The sequence below is a fragment of the Acinonyx jubatus genome, chromosome E1, assembly GCF_027475565.1.
Source record: "Acinonyx jubatus isolate Ajub_Pintada_27869175 chromosome E1, VMU_Ajub_asm_v1.0, whole genome shotgun sequence".
Classification (NCBI taxonomy): Eukaryota; Metazoa; Chordata; class Mammalia; order Carnivora; family Felidae; genus Acinonyx; species Acinonyx jubatus.
This window is the reverse complement of record NC_069397.1, coordinates 1,767,649-1,785,004: the sequence shown is the minus strand read 5'-3', so window position 1 is coordinate 1,785,004 and position 17,356 is coordinate 1,767,649. Positions and strand designations below refer to the sequence as shown.

Below are 17,356 nucleotides of genomic sequence, written 5' to 3'. Positions count from 1 at the left end.
GCAAGCAGCACGCGGCATGAAGGACGAGCCGCCTCCGGTCTTCCCAGCTCCGTGCCCCAGGGGGGGGGGTGTGCTCTGCTGACCTTAGTCGGTGCACAAACACGTGAACGCAAAGTTTGTTTCACAACAGCAGGGTCTGCGCTCGACTCGTCTCACTAGGTGCGCGTCGTGGCGCCTTTACGCCGGTTTTTAAGCTGCGGGGTGCGATGAAATGGGTGCACCGCGGTCTAGTTCTGTGGCCCGATATGGTATTTCCAGCTGCTCCGGCTTTTCACTAATACACTTCACTGAACTCTCATACTTCCCTCTTTGTGCACAAAGATAATTAATAATTTGAACGGGCAAAAAAAAAAAAAAAAAATCCTAGTCTAAGGGCCTTTGTTCCTCTCTGCTTGCTCCTCTGTCTAATCCTTCTTCAAGTCCAAAATATGTTAGCCCAGTACCACTACTTTTTGTCTATTTCTCCATCTCCGGTGCCACTGTGGTCCCAGTCACCATTCTCTCTCATCTGGCCTCTTACAATGGCCTCCTCATTGCTTCCCTCTTGGCCTTGTGTACTCCCTTTGCAAAGCAACCAAAGTGGTCTTTTCACATGTCAAGTCAGTTCTCGTCACTCCCTGCTTGAAGTCCTGCAGTGGCTTCCAAATCTGATGTGAATGAAACCCCATCTCTTCACCCGGGTCACTGGAATCCGTGTGATCTGACCCATACCTACCTACTTCTCTGTCCTCAAAGTATACCACGAGTATCCCCGGTTTCCCTGTTTTTTTTTTCTGATCCTTGAGCCAAACTAGCCTTCTTTCTATCCCCCAGCTAGCCCTCTGCCACCTCAGGACCTTTGCACATGTTGCTGTTTCTGCCTAGAGAAATTTTTCTTTCGTTCCCTGTGACTGATATCATCTTCCCATCCTCAAAGAGGGCTTCTTTTTAAGTAGTTCCTTTAAAGTAGTCCCTTATTATTTATAGCCCTGGGGTTTGATGTCTTATGAAGCTCTCCAACCCCCATCATCCTTTACCATGTCACCCTGCTTATCTTTTCTTAATCACTAACTCCTAACACTATCCAAAATGTATTTCTTTTCTTATTGACAATCTCTTCTAGCTAAAAGACAAATCTCAGGAGAGGAGTCTTCTCCCCATCACCTAGAGCAGTGCCTGGCACATAAAAGGTGCTTGATATCTGTTGAGTGTAAATGAGAGTTGGATAAAAGAGAAAACCTACTTTTAATTTTGACGGGAACCGGCCAAATGCCCGCTAGAAAGGTTGCGTTGACTTAACACCGTACCGACCATGTAAAATAGTGCCTTGTACATAATCCTAATTAATACCAGGTTTATTCGTTTGTAGGGCCTCTTTGTAGATGTGGAGACTTATTCTTGATTGTGACATGTGTTGCAAGGTTGCAAGAGGCTTCTTCCAATTTGTCATTTTATTTATTTTAGCCTCTTAGTCTCTTAGAAGTAAGGTGTTAACGGTACAGACCACAGGCCCTGGGCTAGACTGCTGGGTTCAATCCCCAGCTTTGCCTCTGGCTAGTTGTGTGAGCCTGCAAGTTACTTAACTGAGCCTCCATTTCTTCATTTCTTAATGTTTATTTTTTAGAGCAAGCCAGTGGGGGAGGGGCAGAGAGAGAGGATCCCAAGCTGGCCACACACTGTCAGCTGGGAGCCCAACCCCGGGCTCGAACTCACGAACCATGAGATCATGACCTGAGCCAAAATCAGGAGTCAGACCCTTAACCAACTGAGTCACCCAGGCGCCCCCTCCCCCTGGCTAATTATAAGGATAATTATAAACCCTTAATGCATTGGGCTGCATTAAATGAACTGATATTTGTCAACTGCTTGGAACAATGTTTGGCATGTGGTTAAGTATTATAAAGTGCTAGCTGTTATCATTTACAGCCCTGGGGTCTGATGTCTTATGGGGCTTTTCCCAACCTCCGAGATTATAAAAATATTTTCCTATACTTTCTCCTTATACTTTTATAGTTCTATTCCATGCATTTAGATCTTTAACCCATCTGGAATTTATTTTGTGTAAGGTGTGAGATGGAGACAGAACTTTTTTCTCCCAAATGAATAGCCAACTGTCTCAACCCAATTTAGTGAATATGCCATTCTTTCCCCATTGACTTGAAATGCTGCCCTGTGTGTCTGTATCTGGACATTCTATTCTGTTTCATTGCTCTGCTTAGTATTACTGCACCGATAACACAATTTTAATTATTGTGACATAATAAATTACCTTAGCGGTAAGACAAATGCCTGCTTTATTCTTATTTTTTCAGAATTATCCTGGCTACACTTGCAAGTTGATTCTTATGATTATTTAGAATCAAGTTCCCCCCAAAAAGTCCCATTGTTATTTATTTAATTTTTTTATTTTTATTTAATTTTATTTCTTAATTTTATTTTTTAAATTTACATCCAAATTAGCATATAGTGCAACCATGATTTCAAGAGTAGATTCCTTAATGCCCCTCCCCCATTTAGCCCATTCCCCCTCCCACACCCTCCAGTAACCCTCTGTTTGTTCTCCATATTTATGAGTCTCTTACGTTTTGTTCCCCTCCCTGTTTTTATATTATTTTTGTATTCCTTCCCTTATGTTCATCTGTTTTGTCTCTTAAAGGCCTCACATGAGCGAAGTCATATGATTTTTGTCTTTCTCTAATTTCACTTAGCATAATACCCTCTAGTTCCAGCCATGTAGTTGCAAATGGCAAGATTTCATTCTTTTTGATTGCTGAGTAATATTCCATATATATACACACATATATATACACCACCTCTTCTTTATGAATTCATTCGTTGATGGACATTTGGGCTCTTTCCACACTTTGGCTATTGTCGATAGTGCTGCTATAAACACGGGGGTGCATGTGTCCCTTCGAAACAGCACACCTGTATCCCTTGGATAAATGCCTAGTAGTGCAAATGCTGGTCGTAGGGTAGTTCTATTTTTAGTTTTTTGAGGAACCTCCATACTGTTTTCCAGAGTGGATGCAGCAGCTTGCATTCCCATTATTTATTTATTTTTAAAGTCTAATCAGGTGCAGTAGTGAGAAAGGGTTGGGGGGAGGGAGTCAAATGAGGAGTTCGATGGGACTGGGAACAATCACTTGAGATAAGTCACGACCTTTGGACCAGCCTCCCACTGCTATTTTCATATGGTGTTAAATCTAAGGACAACTTGTAAAGAAAGGACATCTTTATACTGACGGCTTTTCCCATCTTTATAAAGTAAGATGGTGTATCTCTTTCATTCTTTCTAGTCTTCTTTAGTATCTTTCTGAAATTTTCTTTTTATTAGTATCTTTTAATGCAGTCGCGTTCGTGTCATAAGACCACTACCCTTCAGTTCCAAAATCACTTTAGAGAGGTAGCAATATAGGTCTCATTACCTTCTGGTCATGACCCTTTGATTCGTGAGTGATTCGTGAGTCTAAATTGTTTTAAATTTTTTTTAATTTTTGAGACAGAGAGAGACAGAGCGCGAGCAGGGGAGGAGCAGAGAGAGAGGGAGACACAGAATCCGAAGCAGGCTCCAGGCTCTGAGCTCTCCGCACAGAGCCCGGTGCGGGACTCAAACTCACGGAGTGTGAGATCATGACCTGAGCCGGAGGCACCCTGTGATTTGTGAGTCTAAAAGAAGTGTCCCATCTACAGCTTGAAAGGTGTGAAAAGCGAGCTTAGAAGGTGGTGATGGAACTGAGAGCCTGTGTTCGAGCCTTAAAGGTGATCTCAGAAACTGTCGTGTTGTGCATATTACTTTTTGTCACATCCAAAATGGAGGGGGGAGTGTGAAGTTAGTTCACCTGGCTGGGAAGGACAGGGGGAGAATGGGAAAAGAGATGGAAGGAAGAAGGAGAAATACATGAGCCCCTTAAGTCCAGAAATGTCAGGAATCCACCATCCTCCCCCGTCTCTAGAAATGACTCTCAGCCCAGCCCCTCCTCCCTTTCACGCCATCATTCACCATCTCTTGACTAGTTTTAGTCTAGACAACCTTGCCCCGCTCTCTCCATCCTCCACCTTGTCCGGAATTATCCTCCTAAAGGGAGAAGTCTCATCATGCCGGTCTTTTGCTTGAAAAAAACCACTACTGGATCCATGTGCCCTCCCCCACCCCGCCTCCTCCAGGGAGGACCTCAGTCTCGTTCCTTCACCGGCTCTGCAGAATCCTTCACACTCTGTTCCAGTCGCTCTCCTCCCATCGACCCCCACGAACACTTCAGAACAGGACGTGCCTTGCCTTTCTCTGGGGGAACACCCTTTCTGCCCACCCGTCAGAAAGACTGTCCTCAAATGTCTCCTCCTTCGGACAGCGTACAGTCCCCTCCGTCCCTGCCCCAGTCAAGCGCTGGCAGTCGCTGTGTCTTCTGAGTCATACCTCTTTTCTTGTATTCTTGGGATCATGATGCCTGTTTATGGGTCTCCCGAACTGTACTAGGGAAGCGGGGGCCATGTTAACTCGTGTCTGTGTCCCCATCGCCCAGCACGGTGACTAGCACATTACAGGCATGGATGGACGCACGGATGCTCGCTGCAAAGACGGCAGATGGAAAGGCCTGGGTGGTCAGAGAAATTAGGCAAAGGAACCCCGCGAAGACCAAAGACGGACACCAGAGGGCGCTGACACACCACGACCGAGAGGCGCGAGGGCGGGCGAAGGCTGCGAGCACGCGCGAGCGGCGCGCGCTGAAGCGAGCATCACGCAACTGGAACCGCTCACCCACGTGTGCGTCCCCGAGCCCTCCTTCCCAGACTGTGCCGGCGCCCGCTCCTCCGCCCCCGCCGCCTCCCTCGCCTCCGCCGCCGCCGCCGAGAAAGCAAACAAAGGGGAGGGGACCCTCGCCGCGTCCTGGACGCGGGGAACCAATCAGCGGGCTCTAAGCTCCCGGCAGGCGGGCGCCGTCGTTCCAGAGGGCCCAATAGTTCCTAAGCGGGTGCGGAGGGGCGGAGAGATGGGCGGGCAGAGCCGGGAGCGGGGACCGCGCGCGCGGGAGGGACCCCCGCCCCTTCCTACCGCTCGGGACGGCGGGAGGGGCTGCGGAGGGGCGGGCGCGGGGGCGGAGCCAATCAGCGCGCGGGTCTGAGCGGAGGGGGCGGGCGGCGGCGCGGCGCGCGCAAGCCGGGCTGACGCATCTGGCCGCGGTTCCCCGGGCCCGGAGGGGGGCCGGAGGGGCGGGAGGAGAAAGAGCCGCGCGTGCGCAGTGGCGCGGGGAGGAGCGGGGACCTGGCAGCAGGGCTGCGAGGCTGCGAGCGAGCCGCGGACCGGGCGGGCGGCGGGCGCGCGCACCATGGGGGAGAAACCGGGCACCAGGTAAGGGAGGTGGGGCCACGCGGCGGGACGTGGGCGGCGGCTCGGAGCTGGTGCCGGGACGGTCCCCAGACAAGGACACCCGGGAGAGAATCCGGGGGCCGGACGCCTGGGTCCCTAGGGGGCAGCCATCCAGGGCCGCACGCCCAGGTCCTCGAGGATAACGAGGGGGACGCATGCCGGGCCCCTGTGCAGAAAGCGAGGGCTGAAGGGGACCAGGAAACCGGCGCCTGGGTTCTCGTAGGGATGTGGGGGCCGAACGACTGGGCTCTCCGGTGCCGGCTGCGATGCAGGGGCGGAGGAAGGAGGAGCAGGTGGCCAGCCCCGAGGGGTCGGGTATGGGAAGGCTGGATGCCGGGAGGGGATCCCCCCTCCCCAGACTCGTCCCGAGCTGCTGGAAAGCCTCCTGTCCAATGCCCCACGGGCAGTCGGGCTGTCCCAAGGGCCAGGTGGCTCTGCTTCCAAACTTCTGCCTTACCCCAGGTTGCCAGGAGCAACAGCTTCATCTTGGGGGAGCGGAGTGCATGACGACCCTCCCCGCTTCTGGGCCTCACTCCTCTTCCCGGAGGTGAGGGAAGCCAGTATCTGCCCTGGGCACGCCATCCACTCCCCGGATGTTTTCTGTGCAATCGAGGCTCCTTCCTTCCACTGATACCCCGAGTTCTCTTTTTTGGTCTCTAGCAAAATCCACTTCCTGTTGTGGCCCAGCACCCCCAAGGGGGCAGTGGGTGAATGCCTGAGTCCCTGGGGTGCAGGAGGAAAAGAGGAGAAGATTGGGGCTGTGTGCCTCTGTCCAGAAGGGATCGGGAACAGGGTCCTGGTACCAGGCTGTCACTTGTTCCACCAAAGATGATCACAGGAGCCCCGCCGCTCCCCAGCCACAGAGTAGGAGAACCCAGGCTTCTGAGCAGCAAGTCGAGCAGTAGTGGAGAGAGATGACCAGAGGGAGGCCTGATGTCCCGGATCAGGGCTCAAACACCCCCCGGAAAAAGGGGAAGTCGCTGACTTGAGGGAGGCCCCCAATTTCCGTTATGTGGTTCAGGGAGGGGAATGGATGGACCAGAGGGGGGACTGCTGACTTGGCACAATTCCCGCCACCCCCATCCAGTTCTGGGCACAGGAAACGGAGAGAACATCTGCTTCTGCGGGCCCCCTCCGGTCACCCCCATGATCTGCCTCCTTGGCCAGCCTCGGTTGGGTCAAGAGGGGGTGCTTTATTCTAGCTGCCGCCGTATCAGCGCTTACTCTCCCTTATTGCATGGGGATACCCAGGGACTTCCATACCCTTTGCCTTATGGCCTTTGGATATCTTGACCTTCTGGGAAGAAGGGGGAAGTGAAGTTGTAAGAGCAAAACTAGGTGGGGAGAAGGCAGGGTTGGAGGAAGGATGGGCCAGTTGGCAGGAGATCCGAGGACCCTTCCAGGGATCGCGGCTGAGCGGATTGGGATAAGTGACGTCAGGCCCGCAAGTGGCCAGAGCACAGGGGTCTCTGGACACCTACCTACCCTCTCAGCAACGGGTAGAGTCCGGGCTTCGAGCGTTTCAGCTCTGGGAAGCGAGAATCCCCCTCAACTCAAGGAACTTAAGCCCAACTGCAGAGACAGGAGAGTGTAACGGCTTCCTGACAAAGAGCATGGGCTCAGAGCCAGACTGCCTCTGATTTATCTGAATCCCACCATTTACTTGCTCTGGGGCCTTAGGCAAAATCCTTCCCCTCTCCTGTGCCCTCGTTTTTCCTCACCTGTGAAATAGAACCGTTAGGCCCTCCATCGTTGGGTTGCTAAGACTATTAAATGAGATAACACATGCCCCCGCTAAATGTCAGCCCGCACCATCATCTTCATGGTCCGGTGGGCATTGTGCCGGGGATGCCCGACTGGATGAGGTCTGTGACGTCCACGGTCTACCTAGTGACACATGGTCCACAGCTAACTGCCTGGACACGCTATCACAAGTTTTACCACCAGTGAAACATCAGCAAGTGTGACGGGAACCCCCCGAAAAAAGGGGGGTAACGGGAGTCCGCGCTGGCTCTGCCTTCTGGAGGAGGTGATATCTGGGCTCGGCCTTCAAAGACAAGTGAGCTTCGAGGCTGCTGAGATCAGGGATGGGGAACCCTTGGAGGTTAACGGAGTAGGGCCGCGCTTAAGTAGTGCCTCCAGGTAGAAACCATTTCAGGAGCGAAAGCCAGGGCCACTGCCCTCCAGGTACCCTGGCTGTCTCTGGAGCCCAGAGAAGACAGGTGGAGGGTTCGGTCTTAGACCGACACAACTACCACCTGCCTATTCGGGTCCCTCCGGGGGATGTCCTCTGGGAAGAGCCTGGGTGGTTTCTGGGCAACCAGTGACTACTGACTGCCACAGGAGGGGACCTAGAGTGAGAGTGCACGGAGGAGGGGGGGGCCGGGAACATTAAGGACCCATGGCCGCCCTTCTGGTGAGAAGTGGGAGGGGTAGGGCTGGCAAAGCCCGGAAGCCTCCGGGCTGAATCCTGGGGGCGGGCGAACCCTGCTTCTCAGGCCGGCTCAGGAGGTCCCTGCCGAGTCTGACGGAGGCAGTGGGGCTTCCCTTTCTGTTTTGTTAGGGTCTTCAAGAAGTCGAGCCCTAACTGCAAGGTGAGTCGGTCTGCCATGCTGCTTCTCCTCCCAGCCCTCTGTGGGCCCGAGCAAGGCCCGGCCCGCGCCTAGATGATCCCCAACCTCTAGCCCCCACTTCCTGTGACAGCTGAGAGCCCACTTCCTTCCCTCCTGAAGCCCCTTGCCGCCCCAAAGGCTGCTCGCCCCTGCACTCAGCCACGGGCTGGGTGGGGACCGGCCTGAGGCCAGATGAAGGGGGAGGAGCCCCAAGCCCCAGCTGTGACCCTCTTAGGAGCCGAGCTCAGGGTGCCTGGGGTGGGAACAGTTAGCACCCCCCAGGCTATGGCCTGTGTATCCCAGAGGAGTGACACCACAGCCTGCTTTCTAACTGGCTGCCTGGGGCAAGTCCTCCCCAAGCCCCACCACCCCACCCCACATACACACACGCACACATGCACACGCGCGCACACACACACACACTTGCTTGACTTGTGGGCAGAGGTGTAACAAAAGCCTCAAGGTCGGGTAGTCTGGGAAACCCCACTATTGTCCCCCGCTCTGAAGGAAACCCCGGGGGACACCCCAGCCTGGGGAGGCCATGGGCAGGACGGCCCCTCCAGGGTTCTGCTGCCCCGCACCCGCCTGCCCTGTCTTCCCTGTGTCCCTTCTGCATCCTCAGCTCACCGTGTACTTGGGCAAGCGGGACTTTGTAGACCACCTGGACAGAGTGGACCCCGTAGGTAAGTGTGCCCATGTCCCCCAAGAGGGGAAGAAGTCCCCGGGCCGAGGGATGGAGGAGAGGCCCTGACAGGAAATGAGCTCATGCAGTGGCGTCCCTTTCCCAGATGGCGTGGTGCTCGTGGACCCTGACTACTTGAAGGACCGCAAAGGTACCGGCCGAGGGGAGGTCGGGGCGGCAGAGGAGGACGGAGCCCCAGAAAGAGGGCGGAGAAGGCAGTGGGAGTGGGACTCGGGCAGGTTTCGCGCTGCCCAGGAAGGAGCCGCTGCGGCTAGGTGCTGGGGGGCTGGGGAAGGGGGGGCCCTGACCGCCCCGCCCGGCCCTCCCTCGCCAGTGTTCGTGACCCTCACCTGCGCCTTCCGCTATGGCCGCGAGGACCTGGACGTGCTGGGCCTGTCCTTCCGCAAAGACCTGTTCATCGCCACCTACCAGGCCTTCCCCCCCATGCCCAACCCGCCCCGGCCCCCCACCCGCCTTCAGGACCGGCTGCTGAGGAAGCTGGGCCAGCACGCCCACCCCTTTTTTTTCACAGTGAGGACGCCCCTCACCCTCTGCAGGGCAAGGGGTCTGGGACTGAGGTGGGGGGAGGGGGTGGCCAGGCCTGCCTGTCAGGTGCAGATCTAGAAGAAGGGTGGGAGGGGGAGCAGACCCACCTCCCTCACTCTGCCTGCCTTCAGGAAGCCCGTGTCTCTGTCTCCTCCCAGGGGCCCCTTCCTTCTTACTTTCTCACCCCCCGGCCTCCTCCAGCCTCTGAGCTGAGACTGGGAGAGAGATTTGGGGGCTCTCTGGGGGAACTAAAGCCTCCCCTTTCCTCTGCTGCAGATCCCCCAGAACCTGCCCTGCTCCGTCACGCTGCAGCCGGGCCCAGAGGACACGGGGAAGGTACAGCAGGAAAGGCTCTGAGGGCTCCTGGGACAGAACAGGGCCCAGTAGGAGCCTGGGGCACACCCGAGAGGGGGCTGTCAGGGAGAAGCAGGGTGGGAACTGTCCCCAGGGGAAATACGGTGTGTGTGGGAGGGTCACCGCTCACGTGTGACTCGGGAGCTGCACGCCCATGGGGAGTATGGGGGCTCACCCGGAACAGCCCCGGGGCTCACTCGGCCAGGTACTGGGCCTTTAGCAGAGGCGGGGGGACGGAGCCCCAGGCCCCACACTCCTCAGACTGTGATGGGGCAAGAGTCCCCGATGAAGAGGAGGGAAGGAAGGGCGCGGTGGCAGAGGAGACCTTGTGTAAGACGTGACCTTTTCTCCTCCTCCTGAGGCCTGTGGAGTAGACTTTGAGATTCGAGCCTTCTGTGCCAAATCGCTAGAAGAGAAAAGCCACAAAAGGTGAGGGAACTGAGCCCCTGTATGGTTTGATCGTGTCCTCCCCTCTCCCAGGAGCCCCAGGCCCGGGGGAGGGGGGGGCGGGGGAGGGGGGGGCCGGTCTGGGTGTCTGAGGCCCGGCCCCTCCCACCCCTCCTCCCCACCCCCAGGAACTCAGTGCGGCTGGTGATCCGAAAGGTGCAATTTGCCCCAGAGAAACCTGGCCCCCAGCCCTCAGCAGAAACCACACGCCACTTCCTCATGTCTGACCGGTCCCTGCACCTCGAGGCATCCCTGGACAAGGAGGTGGGGTGCAGGAGGGTGACGCAGGTGCTACAGTGCAGAGGGATCCCCGGGGGAGGGCTGCAGCCGCATGTCAGGGCCGCACGTCCACCGGGCTTGGGCCTGGGTTTAGAGGAAGAGGGAGCCACGTGTCTGCGTGGCGGGAGGGGGGCACGCTAATAACAGGGACCCGCAAAAATCGACCGCATCCCCTCAAAAGCTGTACTACCACGGGGAGCCCCTGAACGTCAACGTCCACGTCACCAACAACTCCACCAAGACCGTCAAGAAGATCAAAGTCTCTGGTAGGAGGTGGGGGATTGAAGGGGGTCTCGGGGGAGCGATTTTCAGCCCCAGGACATACCCTGACGTGAGAGGTCCAGCCGGGGGGCGGCAGGGGGCCGGCTGGTGGTCCGAGTGCGGCGGGCGGCAGTCTGCGCCCCCTGCTCAGCCGCTGAACCCCCCACCCCCACCCCACAGTGAGACAGTATGCCGACATCTGCCTCTTCAGCACCGCCCAGTACAAGTGTCCTGTGGCTCAGATCGAACAAGAGTGAGTATCAGAATGGCCTCGGGCCCCCGCCTCAGAGCAGAACAGCAGGCCCCGGAGGGTGTGAGGTGGGGATGGCGTTGTCCCCAACTGTCTCCACCTACGGGGGCCTTCCCTCCGCAGGCTGGTGGCTCTGAGCCGTTCGTTTCCTTGGGCGGGTCGAGCTGTGCCCAAAGGGAGAAGGGCTGGCGTGGGGTCGAAGCCCCCGGGGGTGGGAGCGACCTCGTCACCTGGCCCGGCCCCTCCTGGAGCCTCGTCCTCTCGCCCCCGCTCCCCAGTGACCAGGTGTCGCCCAGCTCCACGTTCTGCAAGGTCTACACCATCACCCCGCTGCTCAGCGACAACCGGGAGAAGCGGGGTCTTGCCCTGGACGGGAAGCTCAAACACGAGGACACCAACCTGGCTTCCAGCACCATGTGAGGGGGGGCGGGGTGGGGGCAGGGGGTTGTCCTGCAGACCAGGAGCCACTGGCGCGGTCAGTGCCGGCTGCGCCTCGGGCTCTGTCCTGGGAGCCAGGGCTGTGTCCGGGCACAGGACAGACCGGAGATGCTAGGCAGGGCGGGCGGGCAGATCGGAGACCGGCGTTGAGAAAAAGCAAGGCAGAGAAGACAGATACAAGGCAGGGGTGTGGGTCGGGGGGGGTGTTAACTTTAAGCAGGGTGGCTGGGGAAGGCATAACCCAGATGTGAATTCGGAGTAAGGACCCAGAGGCACAGGAGTCGTGCCTACGCAAGGAAGGGGTGTTCCGGGCAGAGGGAGCGGCAGTCCCACTCCAAGGTGGCCCCGGGCCCGGTCTGTGGGAGGAAGCAAGAGGGAGGGGCTGTGGCACCTCTGGGCGGGGGCAGCCCCCAACGGCCACAGCTTCGCAGTCGGGCTGGGTCCTGTTCTCCCCCGCCCCCCCCCCCCCCAGCACTGGCACCCGTGTGCGAGGGCACGCTGCATGAGCACACACAGCGGGCCGGAGGCCAGCGTGGTGACAGCGAACCACAGGACAGGGGTCGGGGTGGGGTCAGGGTAACAGAACTAGACAGCGCGGACGGTCAGGTCACAAGGACTTCAGCTTCTACTGCGAGCGATGAGAAGCCACCAGAGGGTTCTGTGCAGAGGGGTGCTCGGCCGTGAGGACAGCACAGCCCTGGCGGCCAGCGCCCGGACACTGATGGGAGCCCGCAGGGGAGACCTCGGGGCGCAGGGGTGCGGGGAGGCCGTGGTCTAGCTCCTCCCCCTGATTGCAGCGTGAAGGAGGGCGCCAACAAGGAGGTGCTGGGAATCCTGGTGTCCTACAGGGTCAAGGTGAAGCTGGTGGTGGCTCGTGGCGGGTGAGTGCGGCGGGGCAGCGCGGGGTCGCACTGTTTCCCGGGCGTGGCCGTGCTGGCCCCTCATGCTGCGTCTCCCCCCCCCCCCCCCACAACCCAGGGATGTCTCTGTGGAGCTGCCTTTTGTCCTCATGCACCCCAAGCCCCACGATCACATCACCCTCCCCAGGCCCCAGACAGGTGAGTATGCCACCCACCCTGAGCCCCCAAAGGGACGGCCTGAAGCCAGGCCGGTGGAGAAAAGCTGGCCCTTCCGGCACCCACCCACCCGCCCCCTCTCCTCGCCTCAGCTGCTCCTGAGACAGACGCCCCCGTGGACACCAACCTCATTGAATTTGACACCAAGTAAGAGACCCTCCCCTGCCTTCCTAGTCTGAGCCCTTTGGACAGGGATTCCGGGACTCCCAGACCTGCCCTCTCCCCGTGGTCCCCTGTGGGGGCGGGCGAGGGCTGGAACATCACCTCCCCAGGGCCTAGCCTTCCGTGGGAGGCTGCCTGCCACCGTCCCTTCTTTGTCTCTTCTCGCCCACACGACCAGTCCTGTTGCTGCTGGGGCCCCCCCTGTCTCTGGGAGGGCGGCGGGGGCACCGAGAAGAGGGTCTTGAGCCCTCACCTCACCCCTGCTTCCCACCGTCAAGCTACGCCACAGACGACGACATCGTGTTCGAGGACTTCGCCCGCCTGCGGCTGAAGGGGATGAAGGACGAGGATTACGAGGACCAGTTCTGCTAGAGGGGGGGGGAGGGGGCGGGGCCGGCCGCCCTCCCTGCGCTCAGCACCGAGTCCTTGGTGGACCCCTCCGTCCTCCCTCGCCTGTGGCTCCCGGACACGCACTGGACCCTTCTCTTGTTGACCGTGGGCATTACTTGTTGGACCCCAGCTGTGCCTCCACAGCCCCCCCAGCCGGTGGCTCAAACCTGCATCTTCTGGAGGGGGTCCTGGAAAGGGGAATGACAGTAGGGAGAAGGGGAGAGAGCTCCCACATCCGACATCCCCCCCCCCCCACACACACACACACACTCTGCCTCCTTCTCCTTCAAGAGGAGACCCTGGGGTGGGGGGCGAGGCCACTTCTTTGTTTCTGAGCATAAAGAAGAAAATAAACGTTTTAATAGGCGCGAGTGTATGTGCTTTCTGTGCAGCTGCTGAGGGCACACAGGTGCTCGTCTGTGACTTGTGCTCGTGGCCGAGCACCCAGCCAGCCTCTCCTGTGTCCCGGCACAGTGCCGGGCACAAGGCTTGTCAATAAACGTCCCATCGAATGGGCTGTGACTGTGTTCCAAGGGCAACACAGAAACTGACTCGGTCAGTCCAGACTCACAGGTACCGTTTGCTAAAGCCACGAAATACACTTAGTCATTTGTAGGGGAAATAGAAACTCACTTCCTGGGACGCCTGGGTGGCTCAGTCGGTCGAGCGTGACTCTTGATTTCAGCTCAGGTCATGATCACAGGGTCGTGGGATCGAGCCCCATGTTGGGCTTGGAGCCTGCTTAAGATTCTCTCCCTCTGCCCCTCTTCCCTGCTCACTTGCTTTCTCTAAAATGAAATAAAATTTGGGGCGCCTGGGTGGCTCAGTCAGTTTAGCGTCTGACTTCAGCTCAGGTCGGGATCTCACAGCTCATGGGTTCAAACCCTGCATCGGGCTCTGTGCTGACAGCTCAGAGCCTGGAGCCTGCTTTGGATTCTGTGTTTCCCTCTCTCTGCCCTTCCCCCACTCATGCTCGCTCTCTCTCTCTCTCTCTCTCTCTCTCTCAAACATTAAAAAAATTTTAATGAAATAAAATAAAAAAAAAAAAACCTCACTTCCTTGTAGACCAGCCACCCTTGGGAGTTGGGCAGACAGACGCTTCCCTATCGCCGCTGACACATGTGACCGTGCAGTGACCTGCTGTGACAGCGTGTCCATCTCCACCGCTGTGTGACTGCTCACCCACTCCGTTCCTGGGGCTTGGTGGGAGCCTCCCCCGCCCCAGCCTCACCGGACATCCCACGGGGCCTGCCTGGCCACCCTCATTCTAACCCAGAAGCCAAGGCTTGGGCGGCCGGCGGGGGTCACCGCTGTGGGCAGGTCCCAGAGGCAGCCCCCTGGAGCTCATCAGGCACTCCCTGAGGCTTGGCCACTGTCCCAGGCTGGGCGGCGGGGACTGAACACCACCCCACTGGCGTGCCTCGCCTCCGTCACCCACTCTGTCACCCACCCGTCCTCCTCTTTTTCTCTTAAGGCCCAATCATCGGTTCCATGAACGAGATCTTGGCGTTAAGTCCCTCTTAGGTGCCGGGCCTAGGAGAGGGGCGTGGCAGGGACCAAAGCAAACACGAAACCACTCCCTAGTTATTTGATGACAGCATGTGTGCTCTGAAGGAGCAGCACAGGAGCCACGAGAATGCGCGACAGGGAGTTCTGACCCAGGCTGGGGTCTGGGGAAGATTCCCGGGAGGAAGTGACCTTTGAGCAGGGAACCCGCGGGTGAAGAGGGGCCGGAGCATCCCGGGCACCGAGTGCGAGCGCAGGGACAGGGCGCGTTCCAGGCACTAAAAGAGGCCAGAGGGACTGAGGGGCAGAGATGGCCAAGGGCAGAGTAGTTCCAGATGGGGCTGGGGGGCCGGCGGGGCAGCTCACACAGGCCTCTAGCCTACGGCTCACCGCCTCACGTCAGACCACCGTTTACCCACAGGTCTGAGTCCTGTCAAAACGCCAGTGACCTCGTGCGCCCCTCTGCAGAGGCCGCCGCCCCGCCCACCCTGGCCTTTGGTCACAGAGGAGGAACCGCTGGCATCCCTCTGGTTCCCGGGAGCTCGCTCGTTGGCCCACGGACCTCTCGACCTTCTCAGGGGGATCGGGGCCCTCTGGGAGGCACAATGAAAACGCGGAGCCCCAGGCTCTCCCTTCCCAGACTCTGGTTCGGCAGGTCCCAGGAGGAACCCACCAGTGTGGATTTGGGGAACTGACACACAATTTGAGAAACAGTGTCTTTTTTTTTTTAAGCTTTTTATGTTTTTTAATGTTTTTAAAAAGGAAAAAGGGGCACATGATTTAAACAAACAAACATCGGAACCGTATGCGACGCTAAACTGAAGAGAAGGCTCCCTCCGGTCCTGATCCCCAGCCAAGCCCTTCCTCATTCCCAGAGGAATCACTATCGCCCATTCCTTGGTTATTCTTCCGAAGATGCTGTTCAGACTCAGTCACACCTGTCTGAGTGGAATACATATTTTGCACTGTTTTGAACGGACAGCAGCGTACCGTGAGCCCTTTTCTACACCTGCCTTTTTCCCTGGTGGTGAGGCGGGGAGAGCATTCCTTTCTGTAGCGATACATATAGATCTCCCTCATTCTTTTTTTTTTTTTTAATGTTTATTTATTTTCGAGACACAGAGGGAGACAGAGCATGAGTGGGGGAGGGGCAGAAAGAAGGGGAGACACAGAATCCGAAGCAGGCTCCAGGCTCTGAGCTGTCAGCACAGAGCCCGATGCAGGACTCGAACCTGTGAACCGCGACACCATGACCTGAGCCGAAGCTGGACACCCAACTGACTGAGCCACCCAGGCGCCCCAGGACAACTTCTTAAAAGCAGACTTGCTGGGTCAAAGAAGGTGAGCGTCTTTTGGATTCTACCAATCAAGCAGGTGAGAGACACGGTATCATCTGAGTTTTAATTTGCATTTGTTTGATGATGAGTGAGGATAAAACCCAATTTATTGGGGCACTTTATTTTTAATGTACCCTCAGGGCTCTTCTATACTAAAAAAAATAGAGCCTTGGTCATATATCTTGTAAATATTTTTCCCGATTTGTCATTATCTTTTGAATTTGTTTCTAGGGTTTTTGTTTTGGTTTTTTTTTTTTTTTGGTTTTTTTTTTGGCAGAGGGTATTTTTTTTTTTTTTTTTACTAAGGTAAAATTCATATAACATAAAATTAACCATTGTAAAGTATACAGTTCGGTGGCATTCAGTGCACTCACAATGTTGTGCAGTCATTCAAAGTATTTTGTTTCTGATATTTTATTTTTATTTGAGTGACAGAGAGAGAGAGCAAGCAGGGGAGAGGGGCAGAGGCAGAGAGAATCCACACTCAGCGCGGAGCCCGACACGGGGCTCAATCCCAGGACCCTGGGATCGTGACCTGGGCCCAAATCAAGAGCCGGATGCTCAACCAACTGAGCCACCCAGGTACCCCTGCTTCTGACATTTTTAATAATTCACTTCTTACTGGCTTCTTGGGGTTTTTTGTCGCAAAGTTCTTGGCCCTTCTGCTCCCTTGCAATTGGAGCTTTTCTTTCCAGACTGAACTTGGAGCCCACGATACCAACCGGATCTCATCAGCACCCTCAACCTCTTTCAAACACCTGCTCTCAACACCCGCCCCCACCCAGCCCCCGGCTCTGTCCAACCACCACCCTGAGCGCCCTGCTCCAACACAGGGCCAGGGAGCGCTGCCAGAGAAAAATCACACAACCACATGCATTCGTTCATTCACTCATTCATTCACTCGTTCATTCAACAAATGCTTCTTAACACCTGCTACGTGCCAACACTGCGGGGCACTGGGTACACATTTGGGGCCACTGCCAGTTTCTGGTCTCTAACCTCGGCTGGGCCCTCAATTCCTGATGACCCTTCGTCCCTCTCTGTGTTCCTGGTCACCTCCCTCTCGGGCTCAAGTCCCACTGACTACATTCCAAACCTTCCTCACGCTCATAGCGAACAACCTTCTGTGGTTCATGGAGATGAGGCTAACGGGAACGAATGATTTCAATGTCCCGCCTCCTCCCCACGAACACGGACATCGATCCCGATTCTCTGTACAGCCAAGGTCAAGCTGCCTTCTCCCGTCCAAAGCTCATCCCTCCCCCTGTGCTCAGATCTCTCCCCTCCCAAGTCCTCTGAGACCCTGATTCATCAAACCACCCCCCCCCCAACTTCAACCGTTGCCCCTCTCTACTGGTTCTTCCTCCAAGGTCCGTAAACCCTCACAAGTCGCTTCTATTCAAGGAAGGAAGGACACGGAGAAAAGACACTCTTCCACACAAAGCAAATCCCTATTCATTTCCTCCTTACCATTTCACTTTTACTGCGCTGTTATTTTCCAAGTTATATGTGCCCACAGCTTAGGAAGTTGGGTGCAACAAGGCCTATACCCCTTCCCTCTCCGGCTCCTTTCTCCTCACGGGCAACCGCTTGCACCCCCTTCGGATGTTTCTTTCGGTATTCACCTCCAGATCTCCAAACAACGTGCTTCTGTTGCTACTTCTTGATT

General features: G+C 56.6%; 1 protein-coding gene across 7 annotated transcripts; it reads left to right on the top strand.

The window, feature by feature from the left end:
- Positions 1-5,200: 5,200 nt before the first annotated feature.
- Positions 5,201-13,211, top strand: ARRB2 (arrestin beta 2). Of its 7 annotated transcripts, none has more exons than XM_053212261.1 (15): positions 5,201-5,329; positions 7,911-7,941; positions 8,582-8,642; positions 8,748-8,792; positions 8,976-9,172; positions 9,464-9,523; positions 9,903-9,970; positions 10,117-10,252; positions 10,449-10,533; positions 10,709-10,781; positions 11,057-11,194; positions 12,014-12,097; positions 12,195-12,274; positions 12,352-12,439; positions 12,733-13,211. In XM_053212261.1, exons 1-15 carry the CDS (start codon positions 5,307-5,309, stop codon positions 12,824-12,826), a joined length of 1,263 nt encoding a protein of 420 aa, XP_053068236.1. In that variant the 5' UTR covers positions 5,201-5,306; the 3' UTR covers positions 12,827-13,211. The 7 variants fall into 7 exon arrangements, with proteins under 7 accessions (XP_053068236.1, XP_026903559.1, XP_026903557.1 ...); XM_027047758.2 differs by having other exon boundaries at positions 5,202-5,329; positions 12,385-12,439; XM_027047756.2 differs by lacking the exon at positions 5,201-5,329 and adding an exon at positions 5,336-5,894 and having other exon boundaries at positions 12,385-12,439.
- The last annotated feature ends 4,145 nt before the right edge of the window (positions 13,212-17,356 follow it).